General features: G+C 45.5%; 1 protein-coding gene across 1 annotated transcript in view; it reads left to right on the plus strand.

The window, feature by feature from the left end:
* The window catches only part of LOC126427309 (tRNA-dihydrouridine(47) synthase [NAD(P)(+)]-like), a 237196-nt gene that overhangs the window by 182510 nt on the left and 36715 nt on the right, over positions 1-17971 (plus strand). The window contains exon 9 of the mRNA XM_050089613.1: positions 9244-9564. Within this exon, the coding sequence (XP_049945570.1) occupies positions 9244-9564 (321 nt within the window). The remainder of the gene's footprint in view (positions 1-9243; positions 9565-17971) is intronic.

Consider the following 17971-nt stretch of genomic DNA (forward strand, 5'->3'; position numbering starts at 1 on the left):
GGCCGATACATCGCCTCGGGTAGTTGACGTTCAGGTAGTTACAGACAGATAAGTGCCAATGTGGTGGTGCTCCATCCTGCTGAAATATGAATTGTTGTGCTTCTTGTTCGAGCTGAGGGAACAGCCAATTCTCTAACATCTCCAGATACTGTAGTCCAGTTACAGTAGCACCTTCGAAGAAAAAGGGACCAAAAACTTTATTGGCTGAAATGGCACAGAAAACGTTCACCTTAGGCGAGTCACGTTCATACTGAGTTGTTTCCCGCGGATTCTCAGTGCCCCATATACAGACATTGTGACGGTTGAGTTTCCCGTTAGTGTGGAAAGTTGCTTCATCACTAAACACAATCTTTGAAACGAAAGATTCATCTGTTTCCATTTGAGCAAGGATAAAATCACAGAAATCGATTCTTTTAATCTTATCAGCTGCAGACAGTGCTCGAACCAATTTCAGACGATAAGGTTTCATAACTAACCTTTTTCGTAGGACTCTCCATACAGTTGATTGTGGAATTTGCAGCTCTCTGCTAGCTCTGCGAGTCGATTTTCCTGGGCTGCGAACAAATGCTTGCTGGATGCGTGCTACATTTTCATCACTCGTTCTCGGCCGTCCAGAACTTTTCCCTTTGCACAAACACCCATTCTCTGTAAACTGTTTATACCAACGTTTAATACACCACCTATCAGGAGGTTTAACACCATACTTCGTTCGAAATGCACGCTGAACAACTGTCGTCGATTCACTTCTGCCGTACTCAATAACACAAAAAGCTTTCTGTTGAGCGGTCGCCATCTTAGCATCAACTGACGCTGACGCCTAGTCAACAGCGCCTCAAGCGAACAAATGTACAACTAAATGAAACTTTATAGCTCCCTTAATTCGCCGACAGATAGTGCTTAGCTCTGCCTTTTGTTGTTACAGAGTTTTAAATTCCTAAAGTTGTGGTATTCTTTTTGAATCACCCTGTATATGAACTTTCGAGGTTGCTTTTTGTGCAGAAAAATGGAGACTGAGAGGGAGCATGAAAAAGAGAAATTTATTACCATTGCTTACAAATTTAAATGATAGACAGCCTTTTCTAGAAGTATTTGTCTGGAGTGTACAAAAGTGAAACATTGTCAATAAACAAAACAGACAAACACTGTCCGAACAGGCCTTCGGAGGTCCAACGGTGCCAACTGGCCGCCGTTTTGTCCTCGGCCCTAAGGCATCCCTGGATCTGGATACAGAGGAGCACGTGGTCAGCACGGCCGTTGTCTGTTTTCGAGACCGGTGCTGCTATTTCTCAATCGAGTAGCGCCTCAATTGGCCTCACGACGGCTGAGTGCATCCCGCTTGCCGACAGCGCTCGGCAGACCCACATGGTGGCCCGTCTGAATGTTAGCCGAGCCCAGCAGTGCGTAACTTCGATGGTCTGTGTTACCACTGGCATTGTCGAGAAACAGTTTAGACAAAAAGAGAATATAAGCTTTCGAAATGTCCTGCTACAGAAGAAAGATGAAGATTAGATGGGTAGATCGTGTAATTAATGAGGTGGTACTGAACAGAATTGGGGAGACGAGGAATATGTGGCACAACCTGACCAAAAGAATGGATCGGTTGATTGGACACATTCTGAGACATCAAGGGGTCACTAATTTAGTATTGGAGGGAAGTGTGGGCAGTAGAAATTGTAGGAGACCAAGATATGAGTACAGTAAGCAGATTCAGAATGATGTAAATTGCAGTAGTTATTCAGAGATGAAGAGGCTTTCACAGGACAGACTACTATAGAGAGCTGCATCTAACCAGCGTTGTGGATTAAGCAGGTTCAGATTGAACTGGTTTCTTTCATAACAAGCGTAGAGGTTTTCAGTGTTTATTAACATCTTCTGTATAGTCACAAATTTCTTGTCTTCCACTGTTGTAGTGTGATATACACTCCTGGAAATGGAAAAAAGAACACATTGACACCGGTGTGTCAGACCCACCATACTTGCTCCGGACACTGCGAGAGGGCTGTACAAGCAATGATCACACGCACGGCACAGCGGACACACCAGGAACCGCGGTGTTGGCCGTCGAATGGCGCTAGCTGCGCAGCATTTGTGCACCGCCGCCGTCAGTGTCAGCCAGTTTGCCGTGGCATACGGAGCTCCATCGCAGTCTTTAACACTGGTAGCATGCCGCGACAGCGTGGACGTGAACCGTATGTGCAGTTGACGGACTTTGAGCCAGGGCGTATAGTGGGCATGCGGGAGGCCGGGTGGACGTACCGCCGAATTGCTCAACACGTGGGGCGTGAGGTCTCCACAGTACATCGATGTTGTTGCCAGTGGTCGGCGGAAGGTGCACGTGCCCGTCGACCTGGGACCGGACCGCAGCGACGCACGGATGCACGCCAAGACCGTAGGATCCTACGCAGTGCCGTAGGGGACCGCACCGCCAATTCCCAGCAAATTAGGGACACTGTTGCTCCTGGGGTATCGGCGAGGACCATTCGCAACCGTCTCCATGAAGCTGGGCTACGGTCCCGCACACCGTTAGGCCGTCTTCCGCTCACGCCCCAACATCGTGCAGCCCGCCTCCAGTGGTGTCGCGACAGGTGTGAATGGAGGGACGAATGGAGACGTGTCGTCTTCAGCGATGAGAGTCGCTTCTGCCTTGGTGCCAGTGATGGTCGTATGCGTGTTTGGCGCCGTGCAGGTGAGCGCCACAATCAGGACTGCATACGACCGAGGCACACAGGGCCAACACCCGGCATCATGGTGTGGGGAGCGATCTCCTACACTGGCCGTACACCACTGGTGATCGTCGAGGGGACACTGAATAGTGCACGGTACATCCAAACCGTCATCGAATCATCGAACCCATCGTTCTACCATTCCTAGACCGGCAAGGGAACTTGCTGTTCCAACAGGACAATGCACGTCCGCATGTATCCCGTGCCACCCAACGTGCTCTAGAAGGTGTAAGTCAACTACCCTGGCCAGCAAGATCTCCGGATCTGTCCCCCATTGAGCACGTTTGGGACTGGATGAAGCGTCGTCTCACGCGGTCTGCACATCCAGCACGAACGCTGGTCCAACTGAGGCGCCAGGTGGAAATGGCATGGCAAGCCGTTCCACAGGACTACATCCAGCATCTCTACGATCGTCTCCATGGGAGAATAGCAGCCTGCATTGCTGCGAAAGGTGGATATACACTGTACTAGTGCCGACATTGTGCATGTTCTGTTGCCTGTGTCTATGTGCCTGTGGTTCTGTCAGTGTGATCATGTGATGTATCTGACCCCAGGAATATGTCAATGAAGTTTTCCCTTCCTGGGACAATGAATTCACGGGGTTCTTATTTCAATTTCCAGGAGTGTATGTATACGAGTGGTGTGTTTTCTTTTGGGCATGTCCAAAAGAAGACACACCGTTCATAAACATGCAGTGAAGGTTAATGTGAACGTTGAGTGCAGAGCACTTTTCGCTCAACTGTGTGCGGGACTTTGCATGATGTGACAAGCAAAAAGACAAAAAAAGGGGTAAGGGACATTACTTTGGTATTGTGTAGCAAATGAGAGTTTGGATTGAATGGGTAAGCGTGCTTGGGTAGTCAGCGCAATTGTGTTTAATCACTGTACCGAGGTGGCGTAGATCGCTAATGCCCAGTGAGAAGGGGACCCAAATTCGAACGCCGTCCTTGGTACAAATTCTCATTTGTTGCTAATGAAAACTTTCATTGTCCAAATGTCGCCTAGATCAGAAATTCTACTTTGTGAACATATCATAGCATGGTCGTTAACATCAATAATACACACATCAAAAAAAGTGTTGCATCACCTCAGTTTTGAGAGTTCCAGAAAGTTGGAATAGAGATGAACATAGACATCATTTCTGCCCTTTTTATTGCTCATAAAAACCACAGATTGCATGTTGTACCACCATACAGTAAGACCTTCAGAGGTGGTGGTCTAGATTGCTGTACGCACTGGTACATCCTCTTGAATTGATGCATGCCTGTATTCTTCGTGGCATACTATTCAAAAGTTCATCAAGACACTGTTGGTCCAGATTGTCCCACTCCCCAACTGCGATTTGGTGTAGATCCCTCGGAGTAGGTGGTGGGTCACGTTGTCCATAAACAGCCCGTTTCAGTCTATCCCAGGCATGTTTGATAGGGTTCATGTCTGGAGAAATGTCTGGCCACTCTAGTCGAGCGATGTCATTATCCTAAAGGAAGTCACTCACAAGATCTACATGATGGGGGCACGAAATGTCAGCCATGAAGACGAATGTATCACGTATATGCTGCTGATACGGTTGCACTATCGGTCGGAGGATGGCATTGACGTATTGTACAGCCGTTACGGTGCCTTCCGTGACCACCAGCAGTGGACGTCAGCCCCACATAATGCCACCCCAAAACAGCAGGAAACCTCCACCTTGCTGCACTCGATGGACGGTGTGTTCAAGGCATTCAGCCTGACCGGGTTGCCTCCAAACACGTCTCCAACTATTGTCTGGTTGGAAGCATATGTGACAGTCATCGGTGAAGAGAACGTGATGCCAATCCTGAGCAGGTCATTCGACATGTTGTTGGGCCAATCTGCCTGGTGTTGTGGTTGCAAAGATGGACTTTGCCATGGATGTTGGGATTGAAGTCACGCATCATGCAGCCTATTGTGCACAGTTTGAGATGTAACACGACGTCCTGTGACTGCACGAGAAGCATTATTCTACATGGTGGTGTTGCTGTCAGGGTTCCTCTGAGCCATAATCCGTAGGTATCGGTCATCCACTGCAGGAGTAGCCCTCGGTTGGTCTGAGCGAGACATGTCATCGACAGTTCCTGTCTCTCTCTGTCTCCTAACAACATCGCTTTGTTTCACTCCGAGACGTCTGGACACTTCCCTTGTTGAGAGCCATTCCTGGGGCAAAGTAACAATGTGGGCGCGATCGAACTGCGGTATTGACCGTCTAGGCACGGTTGAACTACAGACAACACGAGCCGTGTACCTCCTTCCTGGCGGAATGACTGGAACTGATCGGCTGTCGAGCCCCTCCGTCTAATAGGCACTGCTGGTTGTTTACATCTTTGGGCGGGTTTAGTGACATCTCTGAACAGTCAAAGTGACTGTGTCCGTGATACAATATCCACAGTCAACATCTTATCTTCAGGAGTACCGGGAACTGGGGTGATGGAAAACATTTTTGATGTGTGTATTTTGAGCCCCCTTCATGAAGAGACTAACCATTTGAAGTTGTAAGTGTTGTTGTTGTTGGTTTTCTTGTTTTCATTCCAAAGACTGATTTGATGCAGCTTTCCTCGTTAGTCTGCCCCATACAAGCTACTTCATCCCAGAATAACTACTGCACCCTTCATCCATATGAAACTGCTTTCTGTACTCAAACATTTGTCTCTCACTACGGTTTTTATCCCCCACCCCCACAAGCACGCGAGAGCCCCCCCCCCCACACACACACACACACACACACACACACACACACACACACACACACCCACTTCCCCCCATTACGAAGATGACAATTCTTTGATGATGCCTTGTGATTTGTTTCGTGAACTGAACCCTTCTTTTTGGCAGGTAGTGATATAAATTTCCTTTTTCTGCAATTTTTTTTTCAGTACCACTTGATTTGTTACCCAATCTAGTCATCTACTATTTGGTATTTTCCTATAGTACCACATTTCAAAATCTGCTATTTCTTCCTTGTCTGTTCTTTTCATTGTTCACATTTTACTTCCATGTATGACCTTACTACTACAAATACCTCCAGAAAAGCCTTATGAAGGTGTATTTTTTTTTAATCTTATTGCTCCTATAAAGCTTTTCTTGCTGTTGCCAGTCTGCATATTAAAATCTCTCCGCCGCAGCCATTTTCAGTTTTTTTATATGCAAATTGCGAACTGTACATACTAATATTAACATCTTGTGTCCTAATCTAATTCCTTCACCACTGCCTGTTCTAATTCAACTACACTCCATTGCCCTGGTTTTACTGTTGTTGATATTGACCATGTAAACTCATTTCGAGATGCTATACATTCTGTTCAACTGCTCTCCCAAGTCCTTTGGTGTCTCGACAGATTTAAAATCTCGTTTGCAAACCTTGCAATTTTTATTTGTTCTCCCTGAACGTTAATTCCTTCTCCAAATTTTTCTTATATTTCCGTTACTGCTTTGTCAACGTACAGATTGAATAGTGTATTAGATAGGCTACAATCCTGTCTCCCATCTATACTTTTAAACAAAAATTGTATACACAACTGTGCTGGGGTTTTTTGTGCTCGCAGCTGGTCTTAACTGCAAACAGGAAAGTGGTTTTTTGTGTTAGCAGCTTACAATTAGAATATTACTACAGACTCTGAATCATTTGAAACTTCATAGTCCTACCAATTTGCAGATTAAAACTGTGAAAAATAATGTCATTTCAAGTACAAGGGATCTTCAATAAGTAATCCAACACTTTTTTCTGAAAGTGGGTTGGTTTTATACGGGATTCCAATACACCACATTATTTCCCATTTTTTTAGCTACAAAACCATATTTTTCAACATAATTGCAGTTCATTGTGATAGTCTTATGCGTACACAGTACCACTCTACTGTTTGACACTGGAGCCAACATCTTGTTTCATCAGTAACCTCTTCATCATCCTGTAATGTACAGACGGTAGCAGAGCCAGGATGGGGAAGGTGTAGGCACATTTATTGGGTCCAAGCCTTGTTGGCACAAATTTATTATTTAACAATAATTGGTTGTACATCCAAGTTAATACAATTAACAGTTTTAAGGAAATTTTAGCAATAGAAAAACATTTTTTTAAACATTCTCCAGAAGAACATGCAGCTCCACTCTGAAACATAAAGGTATTGTTAGTAAAAGGTATATTATATATCATGTGCAGTCATCAAGACCTCAAGAATACTGTTTTGGTTCAACATAAGGTGAAAACACCAAAAATGCAGACCTTCAAAACAACTTACAAATAAATAATTTAACACATCACTCACAAAACTACACGAATTATTTCACACATACAGTCTATTAAGAGCTCAACAGTCATTTCTGCCAGCTGTGTGATACCTAAATTTGATTGATACAGAATAAACACAGCTCAAAAGAATGATCTTCCAACATACTATAAAACAACTTTATAATAAAAGATGACTGCTTTTTTCCCATTCAAATTTCTGCATAACAGTTTTTGTACTAACAAGCTACAGTTGCTGCCTCTTACTTGCTACAGACAGACAAACTTATCTGTCAATAAATGATTGATTAACTAGGTGGCAATTCAGAGCTAGCAACTTCTTGTAACAACTGTTTCTCAAATGCTGCCACGAAAAACATTCTACAAAACAGAATCACGCAAATTAAAGTTACACTCACTACAAAATCCAACAAATCACGCAGTATAAACAACAATGGATCTGAAAACATTACACACCCAAGTGTGCTTCTCACTCACAACAGTCCTTTTAAGTGCATACACAACACAGCTCAAAATCTATATCCCAAGCAATATTAGTAGAATTAGGAAATTTGCAATTTAAACGCACCAAGTTTAACAAGATTTAATGTAATAATAATTTGGACAGAACTTTCATAAAATGATCGATGATAGTGGATACTGTGCCATACAGTATGAAACAAATTAAGAATTATTCACAGTAGACACCTGGCACGTGATGATATTCTCCGAATTATTCCAAATCACAAAATGTTGGCTACAAGTACCAGCCCCATAATAAGTAATGATCATGAAATGTAATAAAAGTATATGAAAATTTCGGCCTTAGTGGCAGTCCTCAATCGGCTGGCACCAGTTGACTCCTCACCGCTTCCTTCCTGTCGCCATCTACCGACCGAGCCGTCCTCCCAAAACTCCTGCTTCACGCACCAGCGCCAACGGCACTCAGCGATCAGCGATCACGCCCCCTATCTCGGTGGCGAAAACAAGTGAAATAATCTCGCAGGTAAATCAAAATGCTGAGCCGTGACACAGCTCACATCCATTTACTGCTTGGGCCAAACAGACGGAAATTGGAAGGTGGAAGATCCAGGCTGTAAAGTGGAGGAGGAAGAGGGTGTGGCTGTGAACTTTTCCTTTGTAGGAGAGGTGGTATGGCTGCACTTCGCGGATTGCCATTTTGTTTCTGGTTAAAATTGATGAATGCACGTATCATTGCCTGTGACAATGTTCAACAACAAATTGTCACAATCAGTCTCGCAATTCTGCACAGAAGGTCCTCCTTCGTTGCTCTTTATGGTCTTCGGTCAGGCAACGGGGGCCCATTGGACATAAATGTTTGAGTAGCCTAACTGGTGGAAGAGTATGTCAGCACTGTTAACAGAGACATTCCCTGGAATATTGTCGAACAGTGAGTTGTTTGATTGTGATCGGTCAGTGATGTCAAATGGGTGTCCGTACATTGTGTGGCTGCCGGCCAACACATAAGGATGTGACAGGCTTGCATGACTTGTGATTCTGACAGATGCCTCTCCTAGCGACTCGCTGTGCTTTCGTTCACTTCCAGGTCTCTGCGGATGTTCTGCAAATGCCTATGAATATCTGCGGTGCTCTGGTTTTCTGCCAGCTGCTTGCTAGGAATGCACCTCCATTACAGGTGCAATTTTGGAGGCTATGTGTAGCACTGCCTTTATCAGAACTTCACGAAAGTATAGGGGCTGAAGCAGGAATATTCCACAACGTCCCACAGCAAATTCTGTAATTTTTCAACCAAAATTGGCTGAGGAAAAAAAATGTCTTGGCTTACTTATTGAACACCCTTCGTACTGTCCTTGCAGATCTGGCAGCAGAATAGGTCTCTCACATCCAATATAGCAATTTTCCCAATCAATTTGCCTGTTCATCTTAAGTGACTTCAATTCCAAATCAAGGTTTATTGGCAATAATAATAATAAACAGGGTCAAGGCCTGAGAGAGGGGAGAGGAGGAAATGGAGAGCTGGGAAATGAGGGGGGGGGGGGGGGGGGTGTTGGGAATGGATAGAGAGATGGGAGAGGAGGAGAAGTTTATAACATACATCCAATTCCCATACATATTTAGCAATTGCGATGCATTGCTGGTTTTTGCTAGTGTAATTTTAAACCATTGTTAATTTGTCATTACTCAGAAAATATTTTTTCATTCAATTGATTATTGCTGTTGTTCCTGGATGATTATTGCTGTTGTTCCTAGCCTTTCTCCATCAGTAATTTGCTCCTCCCTTATTCTGACTCTTCTCAGCTCCATGGGCGGTCACGTGAGCAACGGTACAGCAAGTTGGCGGACTGGCCTTACATCGAGCAGTGTGCAGAGCTGGCGGCGCGGCGAGGTGTTCCGCTCTTCGGCAACGGCGACGTCCTGTCCTGGGAGGACTACCGGCGGGTGCGAAACGACTACCCGCACGTCGCCGGCGTGGCCATCGGCCGCGGTGCGCTCTACAAGCCGTGGATCTTCACCGAGATCAAAGAGTCGCGCCACTGGGACATCTCCAGCTCAGAGAGGCTGGACGTCCTCAGGAAGTTTGTCAACTACGGGCTCGAGCACTGGGGCTCGGACTACAAGGTGAGGGCTGTGTGGTCTTAGGGTAATCACTAAAGCAAAAATTTTAATGACGAAAAAAAAAGAATTGACAACAAAGAGTCCACAGGAAATTCTCCACGAACATGCAAAAATTGCTCCACATTAAGAGACAAAGCAATTACAGACAGTGGCTGCAAGTGGACATTGATTTCAAACAAGGGGGAAAGCTGAAAATTTATGCTGGACTGGGATTCGAACCCTTGTCTCCTGCTCAGTGGGCAGATGCTCTGACCACCAACCCATCCAGACGCAGTGGTCATTGCAACTGCACGGACTACCCTAGCATGCTACGTGTCAGACCCATATTCTCAAATTATCCCCACACTACTGATGTAATGCCGTTGTCCATTATTCTCATTACTCACGGCACTTTGCCAATTCCCGTTTGAGTTTGAGTCTGATGTGCATCCACACTGAAGAGATCATTAGCTGTCCTCCTCTGTGTATACGTACGGTGTCTGTTCTTTCAAACATGTCCAAAAGAATAGACACCATTTTGATCCAGCAGCCAGTGCTAATTACAGGAATTGGCAAAATGTACTAGTAACGAGAAAAATGGGCAAGAGGCAATACATCAGTTGTGTGTGTCTAATTTGAGAATTTATGTCTGAGGGGCAGACTGTGCAGTTGCAACGACCAGTGTGTCTGGATGGCTCAGTGGTCAGAGTATGTGCCCAGTGAGGAGTGGACATGGGTTCGAATTACAGTCTGGCACAAATTTTCAGCTTTCCTAATTGATTTAAACCAGTGCCCACTCACAGCCAATATCTGTAATTCCTTTCTATCTTAATTCACAGTGGCTGCACGATCAAAATGACGTCTGTTTTTTTTCTTCGGACACATGTGAAAGAACTGACACCACATATATATATGAGGGTGAATCAAATGAAAACCTTAAATTTTTTTTTTAATGTTATTTACTGTGCAGAAGTGGTACAAAGCTGTATCACTTTTCAACATAATCTTCCCCATGCTCAATGCAAGTCCTCCAGTGCTTAGAAAGTGCATAAATTCCTTTAGAAAAAAATTCTTTTGGTAGTCTGTGCAACCACTCGTGCACCGCGTGGCGTATCTCTTCATCAGAACGGAACTTCTTTCCTCCCGTTGCGCCTTTGAGTGGTCCAGACACATGGAAATCGCTTGGAGCAAGGTCTGGTGAGTATGGTGGATGAGGAAGACACACAAAATGCAGGTATGTGATTGTTGCAACTGTTGTATGGGCAGTGTGGGGCCTTGCATTGTCTCGTTGCAAAAGGACACCTGCTGACAGCAATCCACGTCGCTTTGATTTGATTGCAGGCCGCAGATGATTTTTTAGGAGATCTGTGTATGATGGTTACAGTGGTCCCTCTAGGCATGTAATGTTCCAAAATGATGCCTCTTTCGTCCCAAAAGAGATCGTGACCTTCCCTGCTGATGGTTCTGTTCGAAACTTCTTTGGTTTTGGTGATGAGGAATGGTGCCATTCGTTGCTCGCTCTCTTAGTTTCCGGTTGGTGGAAGTGAACCCAGGTTTCTTCCCCAGTAACGATTCTTGCAAGGAAGCCATCACCTTCTCATTCAAAGCGCCGAAGAATTTCTTCACGAGCATCGACACGTCGTTCTCTCATTTCAGGAGTCAGCTGCCGTGGCACCCATCTTGCAGACACTACGTGAAACTGGAGCACATCGTGCACAATGTGGTGTGCTGACCCATGACTAATCTGTAAACACGCTGCAATGTCATTCAGTGTCACTCAGCGGTTTTCCTTCACTATGGCTTCAACTGCTGCAATGTTCTGTGGAGTCACAACTCGTTGCGCCTGACCTGGTCGAGGAGCATCTTCCACTGAAGTCACACCATTTGCGAACTTCCTACTCCATCCGTAGACTTGCTGCCGTGACAAACATGCATCACCGTACTGAACCTTCATTTGGTGATGAATTTCAATAGGTTTCACACCTTCACTACGAAAAAACCGAATAACAGAACACTGTTCTTCCCTGATGCAAGTCGCAAGTGGGGCAGCCATCTTTATATGCGAATCTCACATTCATTCATCCTGGCATTCATTCAACTCAGATGATAAGTATTTACATGTTGAGGGTTGTGCATAAATTTGTTGTGTTTTGTTACAGTAGTGGAATTCTCTCGTGTATACCGTTAGTCTCAAATTTCGAACTTTGTAGCCACCGAGATTCTTGGTCTTCAGCTTTAATTTTGATTAAGTTTGTGTTTGTATTTTTGGATTAAGATCAGTGTCTTTGTACTTGAAAGATTTCTTCCAACACATTCTTGATGAGTCATTTCCATGTCATTTCAGTGCAGAAAAGTAACATTTTCAATTTGAGCATCACAGATTACTTTCAAATTTGGTGCATCCAATGATCCAGATAGCAGATGGAAAACCACACTTTGCAGAGGTGTATAACAGTTTTGTAGGTATGTGACAGTTGTGAAGGAAGTTACATGTCGGCTAAGTCTGGAAGTTGTGTGAAATAAACTTTTTGCACAATGACTTTGGTGTGCCTTCTTCAGATTTACCATGTTTATAGTAACGTAGTGGGGTAATACAGTGGGCTTTTTTTATCCACCCAACTGCCCGCCCAACCCCCCCCCGCCCCCCCCCCCCCCCCCCCCCCCCCTCCCCCTGACCCCCAAAAAGAAAATTGAAGATTGGGTGTTTTGAGACAATCGAGATCAAAGGTCAAGGTAGGTGAACTTGCATGTGAAAATTGTTACAGTCGTTCACACTGAGACAGATGTGTGCAGATTTCACACAAATTCTAAACTTGGCTGACCTGCAACTTGCGTTGCATTTGTCATATACCTCTCAGACTGGTAGTTTTCCATCTCTTATCCAATTCGAAAGAAGTCTGAGTGGATTGAGTTGAGTGGTGTATTGAATTGACACAGTATTTCCCTGAAGTATTATTTCCTTACCGATAAAAGAGACTATATGCAACCTATCATCTAGAGATTTTTTGTGAAAACACAGCTTCAGGGTCACCTTTGTTTGCATCTGGGTGCAATTCAGTCTTGTATTTTTTGTTGTAAATTTATAAAACAGCATCCGAGGGGTGAAATGTTTGAAAGTCTTGACTATTCACCGCAGCTCTTGTTCAGTTCATGTTCCTGATCATTTCTTGGTAAATCAGTTAGGGATTTTGCAGTTGATGGATAGCATGAGGTAACTGCCTGAAATACTCTGTCAGTCAGGAAACTTCGTATTACTGCAGTTTTGAAAGGCTTTCATATTTTCAAAAGTAGTTTTTGACCACAATGTTTGATGCATCTCTTCAAGAACTGGCATTTTGTGAAATTAATTTCAAAGCTTTATTTGGATTAACTTAATTGTGTTATTCCTTGATCGATGCACGCCCTGACTCAGTTGTGACATATTGTTTCTCTTTCTTGGTCACAATCTCTTCTGAGTCTGCTTAGTCTTGGTTCACCTTCTTTCACAACAGTCTATGTTCTGACATCCGTAGTTTTGATCTTTGTTGACATGTAGTCAGTCACTAAACCTTCAGTTCTAGCATTCTCCTTTATTTCTTCACTAATATAGCTTCCAGTATCTAATTCTGGTTTATCTGCTGTATGGCTGCACAAAAGATGAACTCCTCTTTTTGGCTCCCTAACAGTAACCCAATTGGCGTTCATTAAAGCTTTTGGTCTAGAAGATCATACCCTAATACCAAGTATAAATTCATAGTGTCTCCAGAAACCACATAATAATTTGTTTCAGTTTTCATATTATGAACCCAACACACTATGCCGTGTTTGCGCTTCACTGCTACACACATTGTGACACTTGGGTACATAATGAAGAATTTTATTTTGAATTATTGAAATTTGCAGAATATTACTCTGCAATTCTAGACTGTAATGCCAATGTCGAAAGGGTTTTCCCTTTTGTAAACACCCAATAGACAAATGAACACAATAAATCACAAACAGACACAATCACGAAGATAATCTTTTTGTTGTTGTTGTTTAATTTAAAACTGTACTGTCATGAATACCACAAAATCATTTCCAAGAAAAATAATGTTCATGATGAAGTGGGTTGAAATGAGGAATATTAATACTTAACTACATATTAGTGTTGTTTCTTTGTAAGTCTAACTGAAACAACCAAAGTTATTAAATATCCTTTTGTTTTAGATTCGAGAAGAATAGATAATTGTTTATTTTGCTTAATGAATAACTTCTGGTTTAATCAAACAGTGGATAATCCAGGATGGAATAACAACAATATTATGAAAGGATGGAATGCTACTCACTATAGAGGGTGATTCACTAAGATATGCAAATATTTTAATATGTTATTCTACAGGTAAAACTATTTACATAGGTCTGGAAATGTTTAGTTACAGAGTTACGGCTAATAAAAGATTTTGCCTGAAATTTAGCAACTTCACTAATATGAAGCCATAGCAAAGCTGTATAAGGTTAAAGAAAAGCACGATTTCCATTTATTTTGTTGTTTTTGAGCTAGTGAATCTAATAAAACATGTCCCAGACATGTATCCTCAGTATTTTCCAGAACATGTAGAGAAGCAAAGACGTAATGTCATAAAACATTTAATTCATTAACTACTTGACCCAATTTGTTTTTTAAATTCCAGACAATAGCACGAAGTTCTCAACAAAAATTGTAGAGAATTTAATTTTGGAAAAATGACGGTAATAACAGACATTGTATGAATATGTCAGATTATCTGCTTTTATTAATACCATAGCACACGTAAATTCATTTTAAACCAGAAAAAAAACAAAGCTCAGTGTTAAGGAAGTTGTACAGTGTATATACAATTTCACAGTAAATGTTCAACAACGTCTCCACTGAGTTCAGTGTATTTGGTTGCATGTGTATGGACAGATTTTGCTGCTCGTTTCAGTTTGACGGGGTTGTTCTTAATTTCCTCCTCTCCTCCAAGTTGGATAACATAAGCGATATTTGTCAACTGCAGCCGTAGCATTACCATCACATTTGCCATAAATAAACACCACATTGGCATATTCCTCTGTCCGAAATTTGAAAGGCATCCCTATTTCATAAATAATCTAGAAACTACAACAGTTACTGTGTGGTTTCACTTAAATACACTGTTTACTGAACAATACAGAAAACTTGTTTCAAGGTTAGGAAAGACTGAAACAACTCACTAATGGTTGCCAACAATGACATAAATGTTTCTACATTCTTAATGGAAAGTAAACAAATTTACATGTATAATAATCTTTGCTTCTCTGGATGTTCTGGAAAGCAACTGGAGATACATGTCTGGGACATGTTTTAGTAGATTCACAAGACCAATAACTACAAAATAAATGGAAATTGTGCTTTACTTTAACCTCATACAGTTTTGCGACGGTTTCATATTAGCAAAGTTGCTAAATTTCAGGCAAAATATTTTATTAGCCGTAACTCTGTAACATTTGCAGACGTATGTTTATACGAACTTTTTTCGTAGTTTTACCTGCAGAAAATATTTGCATATCTTCGTGAATCACTCTGTATCGTAGAGATGTTGAGTCACATACAGGCACAACAAAAAGACTGCCAAACAAACAAGCTTTTGGCTGAAAAGGCCTTCTTCTGAATTAGACAACATACACACACATTCAGCAAACACAACTCGCACACACACAACCACTATCCCTGGCCCCCGAGGTCAGCCTGTGAGCAGCTGTGTGTGGTAGGAGAAGCCTGTCCAGTCTGGGTGGTGGGGGTAAGGAAGTGGCTGGGGCGGTAAGGAGGTGGGATAGCAGGGCAGAGGTGAGGGACAGTAAAGTGCTGCTTGTGGGAGCATAGAGGGATGAGCTGGAGAGAGGGTAGGGCAGCTAGGTGCAGTTGGGGGGTAAGGAAGTGGCTGGGGCGGTAAGGAGGTGGGATAGCAGGGCAGAGGTGAGGGACAGTAAAGTGCTGCTTGTGGGAGCATAGAGGGATGAGCTGGAGAGAGGGTAGGGCAGCTAGGTGCAGTTGGGGGGTAAGGAAGTGGCTGGGGCGGTAAGGAGGTGGGATAGCAGGGCAGAGGTGAGGGGCAGTAAAGTGCTGCTTGTGGGAGCATAGAGGGATGAGCTGGAGAGAGGGTAGGGCAGCTAGGTGCAGTTGGGGGGTAAGGAAGTGGCTGGGGCGGTAAGGAGGTGGGATAGCAGGGCAGAGGTGAGGGACAGTAAAGTGCTGCTTGTGGGAGCATAGAGGGATGAGCTGGAGAGAGGGTAGGGCAGCTAGGTGCAGTTGGGGGGTAAGGAAGTGGCTGGGGCGGTAAGGAGGTGGGATAGCAGGGCAGAGGTGAGGGACAGTAAAGTGCTGCTTGTGGGAGCATAGAGGGATGAGCTGGAGAGAGGGTAGGGCAGCTAGGTGCAGTTGGGGGGTAAGGAAGTGGCTGGGGCGGTAAGGAGGTGGGGTAGCAGGGCAGAGGTGAGGGGCAGTAAAGTGCTGCTTGTGGGAGCATAGAGGGATGAGCTGGAGAGAGGGTAGGGCAGCTAGGTGCAGTTGGGGGGTAAGGAAGTGGCTGGGGCGGTAAGGAGGTGGGATAGCAGGGCAGAGGTGAGGGGCAGTAAAGTGCTGCTTGTGGGAGCATAGAGGGATGAGCTGGAGAGAGGGTAGGGCAGCTAGGTGCAGTTGGGGGGTAAGGAAGTGGCTGGGGCGGTAAGGAGGTGGGATAGCAGGGCAGAGGTGAGGGACAGTAAAGTGCTGCTTGTGGGAGCATAGAGGGATGAGCTGGAGAGAGGGTAGGGCAGCTAGGTGCAGTTGGGGGGTAAGGAAGTGGCTGGGGCGGTAAGGAGGTGGGATAGCAGGGCAGAGGTGAGGGACAGTAAAGTGCTGCTTGTGGGAGCATAGAGGGATGAGCTGGAGAGAGGGTAGGGCAGCTAGGTGCAGTTGGGGGGTAAGGAAGTGGCTGGGGCGGTAAGGAGGTGGGGTAGCAGGGCAGAGGTGAGGGGCAGTAAAGTGCTGCTTGTGGGAGCATAGAGGGATGAGCTGGAGAGAGGGTAGGGCAGCTAGGTGCAGTTGGGGGGTAAGGAAGTGGCTGGGGCGGTAAGGAGGTGGGATAGCAGGGCAGAGGTGAGGGGCAGTAAAGTGCTGCTTGTGGGAGCATAGAGGGATGAGCTGGAGAGAGGGTAGGGCAGCTAGGTGCAGTTGGGGGGTAAGGAAGTGGCTGGGGCGGTAAGGAGGTGGGATAGCAGGGCAGAGGTGAGGGGCAGTAAAGTGCTGCTTGTGGGAGCATAGAGGGATGAGCTGGAGAGAGGGTAGGGCAGCTAGGTGCAGTTGGGGGGTAAGGAAGTGGCTGGGGCGGTAAGGAGGTGGGATAGCAGGGCAGAGGTGAGGGACAGTAAAGTGCTGCTTGTGGGAGCATAGAGGGATGAGCTGGAGAGAGGGTAGGGCAGCTAGGTGCAGTTGGGGGGTAAGGAAGTGGCTGGGGCGGTAAGGAGGTGGGATAGCAGGGCAGAGGTGAGGGGCAGTAAAGTGCTGCTTGTGGGAGCATAGAGGGATGAGCTGGAGAGAGGGTAGGGCAGCTAGGTGCAGTTGGGGGGTAAGGAAGTGGCTGGGGCGGTAAGGAGGTGGGATAGCAGGGCAGAGGTGAGGGACAGTAAAGTGCTGCTTGTGGGAGCATAGAGGGATGAGCTGGAGAGAGGGTAGGGCAGCTAGGTGCAGTTGGGGGGTAAGGAAGTGGCTGGGGCGGTAAGGAGGTGGGATAGCAGGGCAGAGGTGAGGGGCAGTAAAGTGCTGCTTGTGGGAGCATAGAGGGATGAGCTGGAGAGAGGGTAGGGCAGCTAGGTGCAGTTGGGGGGTAAGGAAGTGGCTGGGGCGGTAAGGAGGTGGGATAGCAGGGCAGAGGTGAGGGACAGTAAAGTGCTGCTTGTGGGAGCATAGAGGGATGAGCTGGAGAGAGGGTAGGGCAGCTAGGTGCAGTTGGGGGGTAAGGAAGTGGCTGGGGCGGTAAGGAGGTGGGATAGCAGGGCAGAGGTGAGGGGCAGTAAAGTGCTGCTTGTGGGAGCATAGAGGGATGAGCTGGAGAGAGGGTAGGGTAGCTAGGTGCAGTTGGGGGGTAAGGAAGTGGCTGGGGCGGTAAGGAGGTGGGATAGCAGGGCAGAGGTGAGGGACAGTAAAGTGCTGCTTGTGGGAGCATAGAGGGATGAGCTGGAGAGAGGGTAGGGCAGCTAGGTGCAGTTGGGGGGTAAGGAAGTGGCTGGGGCGGTAAGGAGGTGGGATAGCAGGGCAGAGGTGAGGGGCAGTAAAGTGCTGCTTGTGGGAGCATAGAGGGATGAGCTGGAGAGAGGGTAGGGTAGCTAGGTGCAGTTGGGGGGTAAGGAAGTGGCTGGGGCGGTAAGGAGGTGGGATAGCAGGGCAGAGGTGAGGGGCAGTAAAGTGCTGCTTGTGGGAGCATAGAGGGATGAG

The sequence above is a fragment of the Schistocerca serialis genome, chromosome 11 (assembly GCF_023864345.2).
Source record: "Schistocerca serialis cubense isolate TAMUIC-IGC-003099 chromosome 11, iqSchSeri2.2, whole genome shotgun sequence".
Classification (NCBI taxonomy): domain Eukaryota; kingdom Metazoa; phylum Arthropoda; class Insecta; order Orthoptera; family Acrididae; genus Schistocerca; species Schistocerca serialis.